The sequence below is a fragment of the Phyllostomus hastatus genome, unplaced genomic scaffold, assembly GCF_019186645.2.
Source record: "Phyllostomus hastatus isolate PE091 unplaced genomic scaffold, TTU_PhHast_1.1 phas_scaffold_78, whole genome shotgun sequence".
Taxonomy (NCBI): Eukaryota; Metazoa; Chordata; class Mammalia; order Chiroptera; family Phyllostomidae; genus Phyllostomus; species Phyllostomus hastatus.
Window position 1 is genome coordinate 86,077,759 of NW_025334041.1, and position 13,675 is coordinate 86,091,433.

At 54.6% G+C, this 13,675-nt stretch overlaps 1 protein-coding gene across 18 annotated transcripts in view; it reads left to right on the plus strand.

Moving 5' to 3' along the window:
• DYSF (dysferlin) overlaps window positions 1-13,675 on the plus strand; it is a 201,284-nt gene that overhangs the window by 131,153 nt on the left and 56,456 nt on the right. For 15 of the 18 annotated variants that reach the window (XM_045828610.1, XM_045828607.1, XM_045828615.1 and 12 more), the window contains 4 exons: window positions 7,678-7,779; window positions 7,896-8,057; window positions 9,124-9,289; window positions 9,843-9,919. In XM_045828610.1, coding sequence (XP_045684566.1) covers window positions 7,678-7,779; window positions 7,896-8,057; window positions 9,124-9,289; window positions 9,843-9,919 — 507 coding nt within the window. Of the gene's footprint in view, window positions 1-4,967; window positions 5,010-7,677; window positions 7,780-7,895; window positions 8,058-9,123; window positions 9,290-9,842; window positions 9,920-13,675 lie in introns of all 18 variants that reach the window. The other 3 variants (XM_045828603.1, XM_045828604.1, XM_045828605.1) reach the window with 1 other exon arrangement.

Sequence of the window (13,675 nt, forward strand, 5' to 3'; positions counted from 1 at the left end):
TGCCGATTTGGAAAGAGGAGCAGAGCCCTGTCCAGGGAAGCAGCATGGAGCCCTCTCTCGATTGAGAGCATTCTGTGGCCAAAACCCACAGCCTGCTCCAAAAAAGACCCAGCCCAGGGATGAGTTATTAAAAAAAAGTTAAAATCCTTAATAACTGGATTTGTAATATATAACAGTGAAGGCTCAGATTCTGAGAGCAAGGGTCTGGCTGTGGTCTCCTTGTCAGGAAGCAAATCCAAATTTATAGCTTTTGGACCAGACCCCAGAGAGGGCCAAGTGTCCCGCTGCAGGGCCAGCCACAGGCTGAGGCAGGGTGCAGGTCACCAGGGTCAGGCGGGAGCCAGTCCTGGGGAGCTCTGGGGCACAGGGCCCAGCTAAGCCATCAGAGTCAGAGGGTCTGAGGCTCTCAATGATGAAAGGAGTAACAACTTATCCAGAGAACCACCCCAGAAGATGACCTTGTGACCCTTTCATTCCCAGGGGCCCCCACCCCAGCCCTGGGGCCCCTAGCTCATCCATTTCTCCTGCACTTGAATGCTAAGCCTCACTCCAAGGTCCTGGGTCCTGTTTGCTTTTCAGAATCCACTGGTCCTGGGTGGAGGCAGGGAGGTCCTGCTGCTGCCACTGGTCCTGCAGGAAGCTCGATGCCTGCGTAGGAATTTTCTCTCTTTGCATTAGCTAAGCTCTCGCCTTATATGCACCCTTCAGCCCCATCTAGGCTACCAGCATGATCCCGAGAGGGTTGCTCCGGCCATCCTGGAGGGCCGTGAGGAGCCACGCCAGGAACTAGATTCTTGGAGCAGAGCAGGCAGATGGGTGATTAGGAAGTTGTCTGGCTGAGTCGAGGGTGTAGATTGGGAAGCAAAGGGCAGGAGGAGATCAGCTAGGAGGCTTAGGTGACTCTGAAGGATGGTTTAAGATGTTCTGTCCCGTGGGGAGTGCCTTTGGGCCAGTGCAGCCCCAGGCGGTGTGGGGGACAAAGTGTCTGTGGGTGAATTGAGGTGCCGTCCGTCTGTGCCGAGGGCAGTGGGGATGGCTTCCTGGGGGAGGTAACACTGAGCTCGCTTCTGACATAGGGATTGGCAGAGGAGTGGGGGTGGGGGTCCAGGGCCTTGGGCTGGGGACATGTCATCACTTGGGGCAAGTTTGTTGGGTGAGATTTTTCTCTCCCTCGGGCTTCATGCCTGTCTGGAGGGTCCCTTTCCGGGGGCCTTGGCAGGGAAGAGGGACTGTCATGTCCTGTCATTGAGGCTTTGGTGATGTCTGGGAGACGGGTGGTGGCATGGATGGAGAGGTGCCTCCCTCCTGGCTCCCCAGCCCACCTTTCTGTGTCGCCTGCTGTTTCCCCCCTTTCCTGAGCCCTGCTCGCCTTCCCCTCTTCCCGTTCTCCCTTCGAGTTTCCCTCTTTCTTGGTTTGCTCCTTGGCCCTGGCTCCCTCTCTCCCTCCTTCTCCCGCCTCTTCTGAGCCCTCTGTCTCGTTTCTTTTCCTTTTTGTCTGGAGAACAAAGGCCGTCCGTGCTGCCAAGGGGAATGAGTTCAAAGAAACTGCAATTTTAGATTTCCTGAGAACTGGAGAGTGTGCATATGCATGCTTGAGTGTGTGCGAGAGTGCACACTCACAAGAACACACACACGTGCACACAGACGTGGCAGAAGAGGGGATGGCGGCTCGTTCCTTGAAAACCAGGGGTCCCTAGGATGTGGCACGTGCAGAGGAAGACCCACCTGGGGGCCTCAGGCAGGCTCAGGGCTCGTGGTCCCGACCACTGAAGGGGGTGTGGTTGCAGTAGTGCCCTTGGTTCAGCTGCTTCTGTCCTGTCCCGAGGAGGGGAAGCCCTGGTAGAAGGGACCGGATGCTCTGTGTCTGTTTTCACTGGGGCTCAGGGGGCCAACCAGAGGTTCCTCCCTCCACCTTTCCAAAACCAGGTGACAGGGTATGGCTTTCAGTCTGAGATGTACACGAGGTACTCTCCTGCACCCCCAAATCCACTAGAAGGAAAACTGGTGTTTTGCAATCAGGAAAATAAACCCAGTGGTCCCCCATCCCCCATCCCTCCCCTTAGGCCTTAATTTAAAACACTGTTTTTCCTCCGAAGTGTAATTAGAGCAACATGTTGTTCCTAACGAGCTGGGTGGGGCAGGCAGACAATGTGGCCCTCCCAGCCCGCCTGGCCGCCCCTCCCTGGAGCTCCCTGAGGAGCGAGGGTCTGAGTGTCCAGAGGGTCCCCCCACTGTGCCTTGCTGGGTGAGGTGGGGGTCTACAGGCTACTGGTGGCAGGACTGGCCTAGGTGGCTACAAGGGCTTGCCAACATGCCCCCCCCACCCCCGCCCCACCCTGGTGTGGTGGCTCCTGGACTGCGGGAGGAAGTTCCCTTGTGGTCTGGGCACCGGCTCCCTGCACCGCACTGACCTGCAGGATGGATAGGCGGAGGGGCATTAAAGTGGATGCTGCTGTGGTACGGGGAGAGCCTCTGTTGTCCTTGGGTCCTACTCTTCGTGGTCTGAGCGGCGTGGTCAACGCCCCGTAGAGCCCATGAGAAGAGCAGCCCCAGGTCTGCCCTGCATTCAGGGCTGGGTGGGGAGAGTGGTCGGGCAAGGGGTTGGTCAGATGTTCCTTTATCTAATTAGGCGAATATTCTGAGGTGCCCTTGAGGTCTGTGTTCCTCAGAGTCCCCTGCCACACACAGGACATTGAATCACATGCCCTGGTGCACTTTTGGTCTACATCCACCCCTGCCTGGCAGTGCTGACATGCTTGCCCTGTCTGTGGTGATCAGGCCCTCTGCAGCTCGCCCCTGTTGACAACCACTGCCCTGGAGGGAAGTGTGGTGGGACAGCCAGACTAGGAAAGTGTTGGGAAGTTTGGGCACAAGAGCTGAGCATTAGGCCTGGGCCATAGGACCCACAGGTGAGATGTCAGAGAGCTGTCAGCACCTTGGGAAACCGGGCAAGGGTCACTTCGACAATTCAGAGAAGTTAGAGAGTAGGCTTATAAGAATTTTCTGGAGTGGCTGGGGAGACTTTCTGGAGAATGGAATGTTCAAACTAGTCCCTGAAAAAGGTGTTAGGTTCTGGAAGAGAGTAGTGGAGGCCCATTCAAACAGTGGGAGCCATGAGCAGACCCAGGGGAGGGAGGGCTTGGTGAGGACCCAAGGATCAGGCTGGAGTGGACACGAGTGTTGGGAAGGAGGGCAGCCTGTGCTGGAGCCAGCTCTTTATTCACACACCCACTCACCCGTTTGCCCCTCTGCCTCTCCCTCGCCTCTCCACTCACAACCCTTCACTCGTTGCACAGGGGGTTCGGCTGTGGTCCCCGTGTGCAGAGTTGCTGGTTTAACAGGGGACACATGAACACCTGGAGGTGGCACAGGGTGATGTATCTTTCAATTGGAGAGGGTCAAGTTGCTCTGGGGGCAATAGGGGTGCTTAACTCAAGCTCAGGGCCCCGGGGAAGATTTAAATGGAGACTTGAAGCTGAGCAGGAGGTAGGCAGGTGAACTGGGCAGAGGAGCATTCAGACAGAAGGACCCACAGGCTCCAAGCCTCGCAAGTAAAGACAGCACGATGTCTCCTGGGACCTGCCAGGGCAGGCCGTGAGCATGTTCAGGGGAATAGGTGGCTTGTCGTTCTCTGGGGTCCTGGAAGGGAAAGTCAGCTGTCGCGAGGTGAGACAGAAGTCGGAAAGAACTAGAAGAGGAGGGCTCCTGGAGGCCACGTCAAGCAGTTCCCCATCCTGAGTGGGCGGGGCACCTGACATCCTTCGACAGTGCCTCTTGGCTGCAGCTCACAGCGTGCCTTTGTTGTGGGAGTGGGTGAAAAAACGAGGTACAAGAACACCACTTAGTGGGATACTGGTGAACCCAGGCAAGAGAGGGTGGTGGCCCCAGCTGAGGAGAGAAGACAGGTGGGTGCACATGCAAGCAATTTAGGAGACAGAATTGCCAAGGCTGGGTGGGTGATCAATCAGACATGGCAACAGGTGGGAGGAGAGCTGAGGACGGCATGGGGCTTTGTGGCCTGGTTGTCGAGGTGGGTGTTGCGGTGTGTGGGCTTCTGAGACGACATTTGAGAAGAGCATGTTTTGAGGGGGAAGTCAGAGAATCCAATTTGGGACAAGTGCAGTGTGGGAGGCCAGTGGACACATGGAGCAGTAAGAGGTTGGGACCGTGGGTGTGGCGTTTAGGAGAGATGTTTGGGAGCAGAAAGCTTAGCAGCAGGCTGGGCAGAGGAAGGGACTCATCAGGCAGAGGGGAGAGGAGAAGAGAGAGGGCCCGCGTGGAATCAGAGAGACAGTTTTAGGAAGGAGGCCGAGGTCAGCTGGCCAGATGCTGCTGAGGAAGTGAGATAAGAGCTGGTGAGTGAGGGGCCTCTGGGTTGAGTTATAAGCAGCTCATTGCCAACTTTGGAGACAGGAATTTCCAGGGAGGGGATGCAGGGAGCCTAGCTGAGTGCACATGGCAGAGGGATGTGTGGCAGTGAGAGGCAGTGGATGGTGCAGCCCTTTTCAGGGAGAGAGGTGAGGGAGGGAGGCTACTGGAGAGGACAAAGAGCAGAGGTAGATCTGAAAGACCATCTTTAAATGGGGGAAGGAAAATATCCGGCCAATTGTGTGGAAAATTGGGGAGGACTGGACGAGACTGGGTTGTGGGGCCAGAGGGTATTCAGGCACAGACATGCAGTGATAACTTCACGGGTCTGCACAGCAGGGAGGGGGTACAAAGGGCTACCATGGCAGCTTGCAGGCCTGGAGGAAGGGGGGCTTGCAGAGGCAGGGCTCCTGGGGAATGGCAACTAATGACAGGGAGCAAGGATGCTCTGGGACCCCTGGGGACAGCAAGGTGGATGGAGGTAGCCTCGGGGTCAGGATGGTGGCCTCATGTGGAGGAAGCTGCTCCACGGACACATCTCTAACCACTGTCTCTGCTTGTCTCTCCCTGCTGCCTGTGCTGGGCGCGGCGCTCCACAGCTGTGTGCACCTGCCTTCTTCCTCCAGGGCCTCCTCCAAACGGTACTGGAGCTCTCCTTCTTGAGGTTCTCATTCCCTGTCCTCCTCTGTAAACAGGTTCCTGAAAATGGGGAGCCCAGTCCTCAGCACACAGAGGAATGTCATCAACTTGGAGCTCAAGGGAGCCTGGCAGGAAAGAGAGAACATGGAAATTGAGGGATAAAAATGGATCGAAGGGACTGTGCCCAGAGTTTGGGGGTCTGGAGGTGGGCCTGAGAGGAAATACATGAATGATTATTTCTGGGTGATTTTGGGAGAAGGTTGCAGCCATGTAAGAAAGGCTTATCTTTCTGTCGCCCAACCGGGGGAGCTTGGGCGAGGTTCCCTCCCCGACACCTTCATTTTGCCCCTTTGCATCTTGCACTTCTGGCCCTGGGCCCACGTTGGACTGGGCATCAGCCTGCAGCAGGCCGAGAACAGGCCACGAGCGGCCTTCAGGCCTCACCCTTCCTTTAAAGAGGCAATGCTTGATGTGCAGCTGCCGCAGCTGGTAGCCTCGGAGTGCCAAGGGTGGGCTCCCAGCCAGGTGCCTGCATAGCAGCCAGCCGTTGTGGTGGCTGTCCAGGCCCTCCAGGGGCACCATTCGTGCAGACTGTGATGAGTGCAGCCGACTTTGGAGTTGTGCCTCGTGGCAGCCCTGCACACTACCCCTCCTTTCTCCCGAAGGCCCTGCCTCTCAGCCAGTCTAAAAATGTAGGTGCTTCCTCCTATGTCATGTCATCTTCATTGTGGGTCTGGAGGACAATGGTGAGTTTCTTCACTGTGTGCCCTGGCGAGGTAGGGGGAGTCACGAAGCCAGAGTTCTGAGAGATGCCTTTGGTGGCTTGACTCTCTTCAAGCCACCCTGGGAGGTCAACAACAAGGCCAATGGGGAAAAAGTGACACTAGTAGCAATTCAGTAATCTATGGCCACTGCTCTTTATTAAGCACTTCCTGTGCCAGACACTCTTCACATTTGTTCTCTCACTGAAATCTCAGAGTGACTTCGAAGGGTATTGTAATCCCAGGTCTGCGGGTGAGGGTGCGGGTCACGAAGGCTGAGTCATCTGCCCACGGCCGAATGGCTAGAAAGTGGCATGGCTGCAACTGGGACCCAGGCCTGGTCTGTTTCTAGGGCTGAGCTAACTGATGTGGGTCAAGGAAGTGGAACGCCCTCGGTGTGTCACTGGGCAGGAGTGACAGCCGGGGCTGGTTGGGAAGTGATGAGGCGAGGAGCCGGCATCATCACTGTGCTCCAGCTGCTCCCACGGTCCATGGCAGAGCATGTGCAGATGGACACGCGATCCTCTGAGAAAGAACCTGGAGCAAGTCTCTTGGAGAATGAATCCAATGATTCCATTGTTTATTAAGTGGGATTACATGAAGCCAGCTCTGTAAAGTGTCCAGCAGAGCCCTTTTAATTATAGTTGCGTATCCTGAGGGTCAGGAACTCCGTGTTTGGACGTGCGGGTTGTGCACTGCCCAAGTGTCCAAGGGGGTGCGATTTCCAGTGCAGACGTCATGTATTTGTATTTATTATAACGCTTTTCCAGTAGGTGGCAGTAAAGTGTCTTGTTCTAATAAACTAGTGAAGTTATGATGATCTCCTTACCTGGAAGTAAAGATCTTTCAGAAAGGGACATCTCTCTCTAATTATCACAGAGGTGCCATGTGGGCTAGTAGTCCTACTATTGAGAGTCTACACAAACCAGACATTATTTGAAATGTATTAACTTCTTCAAGCCTCACACTAAGTTTTAGAGGTTAATAACTTTTAATAACAAGTTTACAGATAAAAATGAGCCACAGAGAGGTGAAATAACTACCCAGCTCAGTAAGTGGTGGAGCCAGGACTCGGACCTGTGTTCCAGCCACTGAGAGAACACAGGTTGTGGTAGTTGCCTAGCCCATGGTAGTGCCTGCTTCCCCATGTAATTTTTCGTGACCTTCTCCGTGGGGATTCTTGCCCACGTCTTTTTGGAAAACCCTTAGAAGGTCCAAGCTGACATATGTTGTGCTCAGCTCCGATCTGTGGTGGTGGAGGAGCCTCCCCAGCAGCCCCTTTGGTGCCTGCAGAGGACAGGCATTTGTGTGTCTTTCCTCTACTGCTAGATGCTCTTTGGCTCCCAGGGCACCACCCTGTCCTCACGGTAGATAGGTATGAGAGGTGGGTGTCAGGACCTGATGGGTGTCTGGGTGTGGGGTGGGGGGCAACTCCAGGGTAGATGGTAATTTGGGAGGGTCTGAGCCAGGAGGCTGGAAAACCAGGCCAGTGGGGGGCACGTGGTCCTGTCTGGGATAGAGAGGAGTGGAGTGGATGGGCCGAGATGGAGAGGGCAGTGCACGTATGTGCCCATGTGTGTGCATGTGTCAGAGGTGGGGTGACCCTGAGCAGCTCATTGGTGCATCAGAGCCTGCATAATGGGAGAGGGGTGAACTTGGGGTTCATTTGAGAGAGGGTGACCTGAGCCCTGGGTCTCGGGGCTTAAATTGTAGCACCGAGAAGATGGTGCCCAGAAACACTGACCCAGCTCTCTCATCTCTGCCTGCCCATTTGCCCCCTTGGGTGTCCTTGCTTCTCTGTCTCTGTCTCTCGTGCATGCCCTTTCTGTTCCATCTGCCCTCCTTTCTTGTCTCTCTGCCTTGGCCTTTCTCCCACCTTTGTCTCTGTTCTGCCGGACATCCCCTGCAGTCGGATGACACAGACCTGCCCTACCCACCACCCCAGAGGGAGGCCAACATCTACATGGTCCCCCAGAACATCAAGCCAGTTCTCCAGCGCACTGCCATCGAGGTGAGCCTGGCTCCAGCGTGGGGGGTCGGAGGGCAGCCTGGACCTTCCTCTTCTTTGCCCAGCCTTCCCTGGGGCCTGGGGCCTTTCCAGCTGCTCCCCCCACTCTCTGTCCCCAGATCCTGGCGTGGGGCCTGCGGAACATGAAGAGTTACCAGCTGGCCAGTGTCTCCTCCCCCAGCCTCATGGTGGAGTGCGGGGGTGAGATGGTACAATCTTGTGTCATCAAGAACCTCCGGAAGAACCCCAACTTTGACATCTGCACCCTCTTCATGGAAGTGGTGAGCCCAACCCCCCTGCTGTCCCCTCCCAGTGTCTTGCTAGCTAGAACCACCTCACAACCCCAAGCAGTTTGGGGATTTGGTCAGACACCCTGTGGGAACCTGTGTGGGTCATGGCTCCTCTCCCACCTTACTGTCTGTGAAAATGGGGAGGCAGTGCTCCCGCTGTCCTCACTGGAAGAGGTGAGGCCTATAAGCCACATGGATGGGGCCAGCTTGCATCCTCCTGCCCAGATCCCGAGTCTGCAGAGTCCTAAGGACCCATCACTGATGGATTTTTCCCCTTTTAGGGCAGGTCTCTACCCCCAAAGCTCCCCTCAGGGGCTACTGGGGCTCTGGTCTTCCATGATTCCTTCAAACCTACCCCAACTCCGGGCTCCCCACTGGGGCCTCCACCGATGGGCTCACCCCACTGTCCTCAGGCCCCCAGTCCTCTCCAGCTCCCTGGGCTGCCTGGGCCTAGTGACCAGAGTAAGGCAAGTTGGAGGAAAGGAACATGGTTTGCAAGATGAAAGCACTATAGAAATTCCAGGCCCAGTGGCTGTCAACAGGAGCCTTCTCTTGGCTGAGCCAAACCCGCCACCGAAGGAGAGCACATAAATTATTTCAAGTTGTGTTCAAAGTGCTTTTGGGGCTGGGGAGGTGGGGTGGGGAGAAGAATCTGGGTCTGTAAGCCAACTCTTGAGTATCCACTTGGGGGGGACTGTCTGCAAGAAATGTTGAGTCCTGGGCCAACTTCTCCACTCTTCCCCTCCTAGCCAGTGAGGGTTCAGGGAAAGGAGACTTGCTTTCACTTTGGGCTGAGCTGATGTGTTTGGAAGGTACAGCTGTGGGGGAAAAGCAATAGGCTCCCTGTACAGTGTTCAAGAGGCAGGAGGAAAAGGTGTGTGTTTCTACTTCCCTGGCCAGCTCTTGGAGTTATGGCCACTGGAGGTTATCTGTAGGTGTGTAGTCATTCTCTCTCCTTGGGCTTGTCCTGTGAAGAAGGGACCCTCCCTCCTCTCTCTGAGACCTCCCAGAGATGGGTTTAGGCCGCTGCTCAGAGCTTCCCTCCTCCTCTTCCCAGATGCTGCCCAGGGAGCAGCTCTACTGTCCCCCTATTGTGGTCAAGGTCATTGATAACCGCCAGTTTGGCCGCCGGCCTGTGGTGGGCCAGTGTACCATCCGCTCCCTGGAGAGCTTCCTGTGTGATCCCTACTCAGAGGAGAGTCCATCCCCACAGGGTGGCCCAGGTAGGTGGAGCGGCTGTTGATGGGGAGGGCTGGGGCAGAGGAGGCTCAGGGCAGGTGGGACTTGCCATGGAGATGTGTCTGAGGCCATCCCCTTACTGGGACCTGGATGAGAGGAGGTTTCTGCTCAGCTGACCGGAAGGGTAAGGACCTTGACTTCCTTGGGGCATAGCTTGGATCTTGGCTGTGCACACAGGTAGCAGGTACATGTGTCCACACCTGTGGGGGCTGAGAGGTGAGGGCTAAAGTGGAGGGTAATGGGGAAGAGTTGAGGGAGGGAGAGAGTTGCTGGGATTTAATAGCATGAGGAGGGAAGAGAGAAATGGGGAGAGAGGAAGAGAGAGAATCGAGGAGACAGGGAACGCAAAGGAAGGTGGGGGAGGCAGAGATGGGTGAGGGAAGAATTGGGTGGGAGGAAGAGAAAGAGACAGATTGAGAAGTGTGGAGACACTGACGGGTTTTGTCTCACAGTTGACCAACCGAGACTTGTGGCTGAGGAGGGATGAGATCCCTGAGGGAGCCCCCTCTCAGGCCTGGACACTGCTCTCTCCTACAGATGATGTGAGCTTACTCAGTCCCGGAGAGGATGTGCTCATTGACATTGATGACAAGGAGCCCCTCATCCCCCTCCAGGTAGGATGGTGCTGGGTCCCCAGGGAGGGACACTGGTTACCACCAGGTGCTGGCCCTGATGGCTCCCCCACCCCCTTCCTTGTCTCTTCCACTCCTCCTGCTCTCCCTTCTATATCATGTGGCCTCTACAAGAGATCTCCCTCTGTGCCTTGGCTGGACACTGTACAGATGGAGGGCCCTAGATGGTAGCTTTTAGTCTGGTTGGGAGGAGGCTGTTTCTGGTTTTCTGGTAAGACCCGATCATTTCCCCCAAAGCATGTGAGAAAAATGGCCCCACTACCTTGAGGGCCATGTTGAGAGCTCTCCCCTGGAGATTGCCCAGGAAATCCAGGTGGGTGGGAGGAGCAAATGAGACAGAAGGTAGATTGGGTGGGAGTGACTGGGTACTTATTAGGGTGCTCCAGTCCTAGAGTCTAACCCCAGCCAGGACCCTCTGGACTTGTGCTCGCTGGCACTTGGATGCAGTTGAAAAGGAGGGGTCTCCATCCAAGCCAATAGTCTCTCTACCTCCTCCATCCCTTCACCTCCAGGAAAGGGAAGGGAGAAGGGCAGGAGAGGGGCCTTATTCCAAGGGTATCCGACCCTGCACAGGTCATAGGCATTTCTCTGCTATGCGCTCAGCAGCATAGGACCTGCTGGTAAGTCAGACACTATGGCAAACAGCATGACAGGAGGTCTGTGGTGTCTCTTACTGAAGAGGGAGCACTCTGGGTGCTGTAGGCCTGAGACCATCCAGGGGAAATGGAGAATGGCCTCACAGCAAGCACAGGCCTCAAACTAGCCATCTGTTCTGTGTTGACACCTTCCTCTCAGCTTTGTATGGTGCTGCTCACAGCAGAGCCTCCCAGTCTTTGTAGACAATTTTTGCATCCTCAGGCCCACAGTCTGTTTATTCACCCAGAGATGGTGCAGGGCTTCAGAGGGTTTTGTTTTCTATAGAACCTCAATCAAATGACAGCATTGAGAGCATATGAGCAAACTTGGGTGTTGGCGCGCAGGATCCTCAAAGCTGTCCCTGGAGGTGTGTTTATGGGGGCTTCTCTCTGTCATTTAGGGCGGACATATCTGCTTCTTTCTCATTTGCTTATCATTTCACTTCCAGGGAATGTCTCGTGTTTAGCCCTGGGCCTCCCTGCTGCCAAAACAAGAGGTCTTGCTCTAGCAGGGGTGTCCAACCTCCAGCCTGCAGGCTGCATACAGCCCAGGATGGCTGTGAATGTGGCCTAACACAAAATCGTAAATTTACTTAAAACATTATGAGATTTTTTTGTGATTACGTGTCACAATGTCTTTGATGTGTGGCCCAAGACAGATCTTCTTCCAGTGTGGCAGAGATGTCAAAAGGTTGGACACTGTTGCATAGTTTCACTGAGTTTGAGAGTCCTCAGAAGTTGCAAGCTCTCCATTTCTCCCATGTCTGTGGCTCTTCAGAGCTCTGCCCCATCATCCTTTCTGCTGGGGACATTTCTGGCAACTCCTGGTCATTCTTTGAGGCTCACCTTAGTCGTGGTCACCTCCTTTCAGCATTCTTTCCTGGCTCCCCCACTTTTCCTGCAAGGCTTGTCTCTATCTTAGTCATTGCACTTGCCTTAGGTCCTGCTTGTCTCTGTAATTGGCAGCATCTTCCCTAGACTAGGCTCAGGGCAGTATGGGGCACAATCCTCTTTGTGTCCTTAATGCCCAACAGAGGGCCTGTTTTACCAGGAGGTGTTCAATGAAGTCTGCCTGGATTGATGGATGCGTGGGTGGATGGACAGATGGAGGGATAAGATGACCTGCCTACTCTTTGTAGGGGGTCTAAGAAGGAACTTTACTTGATTGGGAAACCCAAGTGAAAATTTCAGATGGCCCTACAAAGCACTGGATGCTAGTGCTTTCTGGCCTGGGTAGGTGTTTGTAGCTGAATTAGGCAGATAATTAGCCCCAAACTCCAGTCTGCCTGATCCTGGCTCCTGCTTTCCACCCCCTCAGTGGGCTGTCTGCGTCTGTGCAGGGAAGCAGACTCCGAGGGGGAGGGACTATTTTGGGTCCTGATGCCTACAAGCACAGCCAGAGGCAGACGGTGAGGAGGCCCAGTCTGGACATCCTTCTGACGTTCACATCAGTGAACTGGGGTGGGGGTCTGAGCCAGAGCAGTTCTATCCACTTTTGTGGGAGCACACAGCCCCTCTGGCTAGAGCTATTGGCCAAGCAGGGGGTGGGGAGCTAAGATCTAGGTTCCTGGATGTGCGCCCACATGGGGACAGGCTCACAGGGTCTCAGAGGTGGGCAGGAAGAAGGAGGATGTGAGATCCACCTGCTCTGATGGAGGAGGCTTGGAGTCTGCCCTCACTGATCTCCCTGTCTGATGGAGGGGACAAAACTCTATTCTCAAGAAGCCGGAGGCCAGCATGGAAACCAGTCCTTATGTCTAGGAAGCCCTGCCCTGATAGGGACTGGTGGGGGATTTGGGGAAAACTGATTTTGTATAGTGTTTTCCTCTGAGATGCATTGGCTAGCTTTGGCTGGTCCAGGAAATCTTTTACTTACTCCGCCTTCCTGTGCATCCCCTGGCACTTGGGAGAACCAGGCATTCTGAGGCTGATCCAGGAGGCAGTGGTTCCCCTTGCAAATGCTTTGCCAGATAATTCTGGCTGGGTTCTCATCCCTTCCTCATTCCCCTGGTGCAGACCGAATGGTAGCCCTGGCCTCTGGGGAGGGGAGGGACAATAAGTCTGACAGGATTTGGATTTCTCCTGGCTCCCGTTTGTTCAGCCCATGTTTCTTGGCAGCCTATTTCATTCTTCCTGTGATGTGGCCCCTGCTTCTCTGCTCACCAGGTCCCGCTGTGGACCCAGCTGAGGGCTCTTCCCCAACTTCAGACATGCTCTTGCCAGATCTGGCTTTAGTCTCGTTCCTTCAGTCTCCTTCTTCAGTTGCACCTTCTCTGCTGATGAACCTTCTCACTATCATCCACCCAGTTCTTGGGATGAGCCTGCCTCATGTTAGAAAATATCACCTCAGATTTTCCTGATGCTTACTTAGGTCATTGTACTGACATGGTAGAATGTTTCTCAAGGTTCTAGAAATGTTTTGGTTTCTATCAAGAGTGGCCAATTCTAGAGAAGACCCCAAATGTATGTGTAAGGCAGATCTCTCTACTCTGCCTTCCAGGGCTCATAGATCAGCATCTGCCTCTGGGGGTGAGGATGGTCCCTTGGGGTGGGTGCCTGACCTTGGAGACTCTTCTCCATGGCAATGAGGGCCGGGATGAGTTGGCTCATGCAGGTTAACTCCACAGTTTATTCATGGTCTGTGTGGCTGTCCTCTGTGTAGATTTTAGAATTGTAGCCTGCTGGTGGCCTTCATCTGTGCGTGTATGTGTGGTGCATGCATGTGAATGTGTGTGAGAGGTGGGGAGAGGCTGGGAGCTGGTGTGTGAGCAAACTCTAGAGATTATATCTAGCCTCAGTGGTGGTGTTGCAGGAATTGTGACCTTGACCTCTCACTTTCTGAGGGTGGGTCTGGGCATATCCTCAGAGAGGGGGCATGGAGGTCTTTCATTCTATCTAGTGCTTTGCCTTAAAAATGGATTTGTTATTCATTTTTCTCTGACTACAAATATACATTTGTTATGTAAAAGTTGGAGAATATAGAAAAATGAACAATAGGCATGCATTGCCTTCAGCCAAGAACACGATCTGAATGAACTGCAGCCAACAGGTTGCTCTCTATCCTTGCCTTTCCCTGGGCTTCTCTTTCTGTCTCTGATTCTGT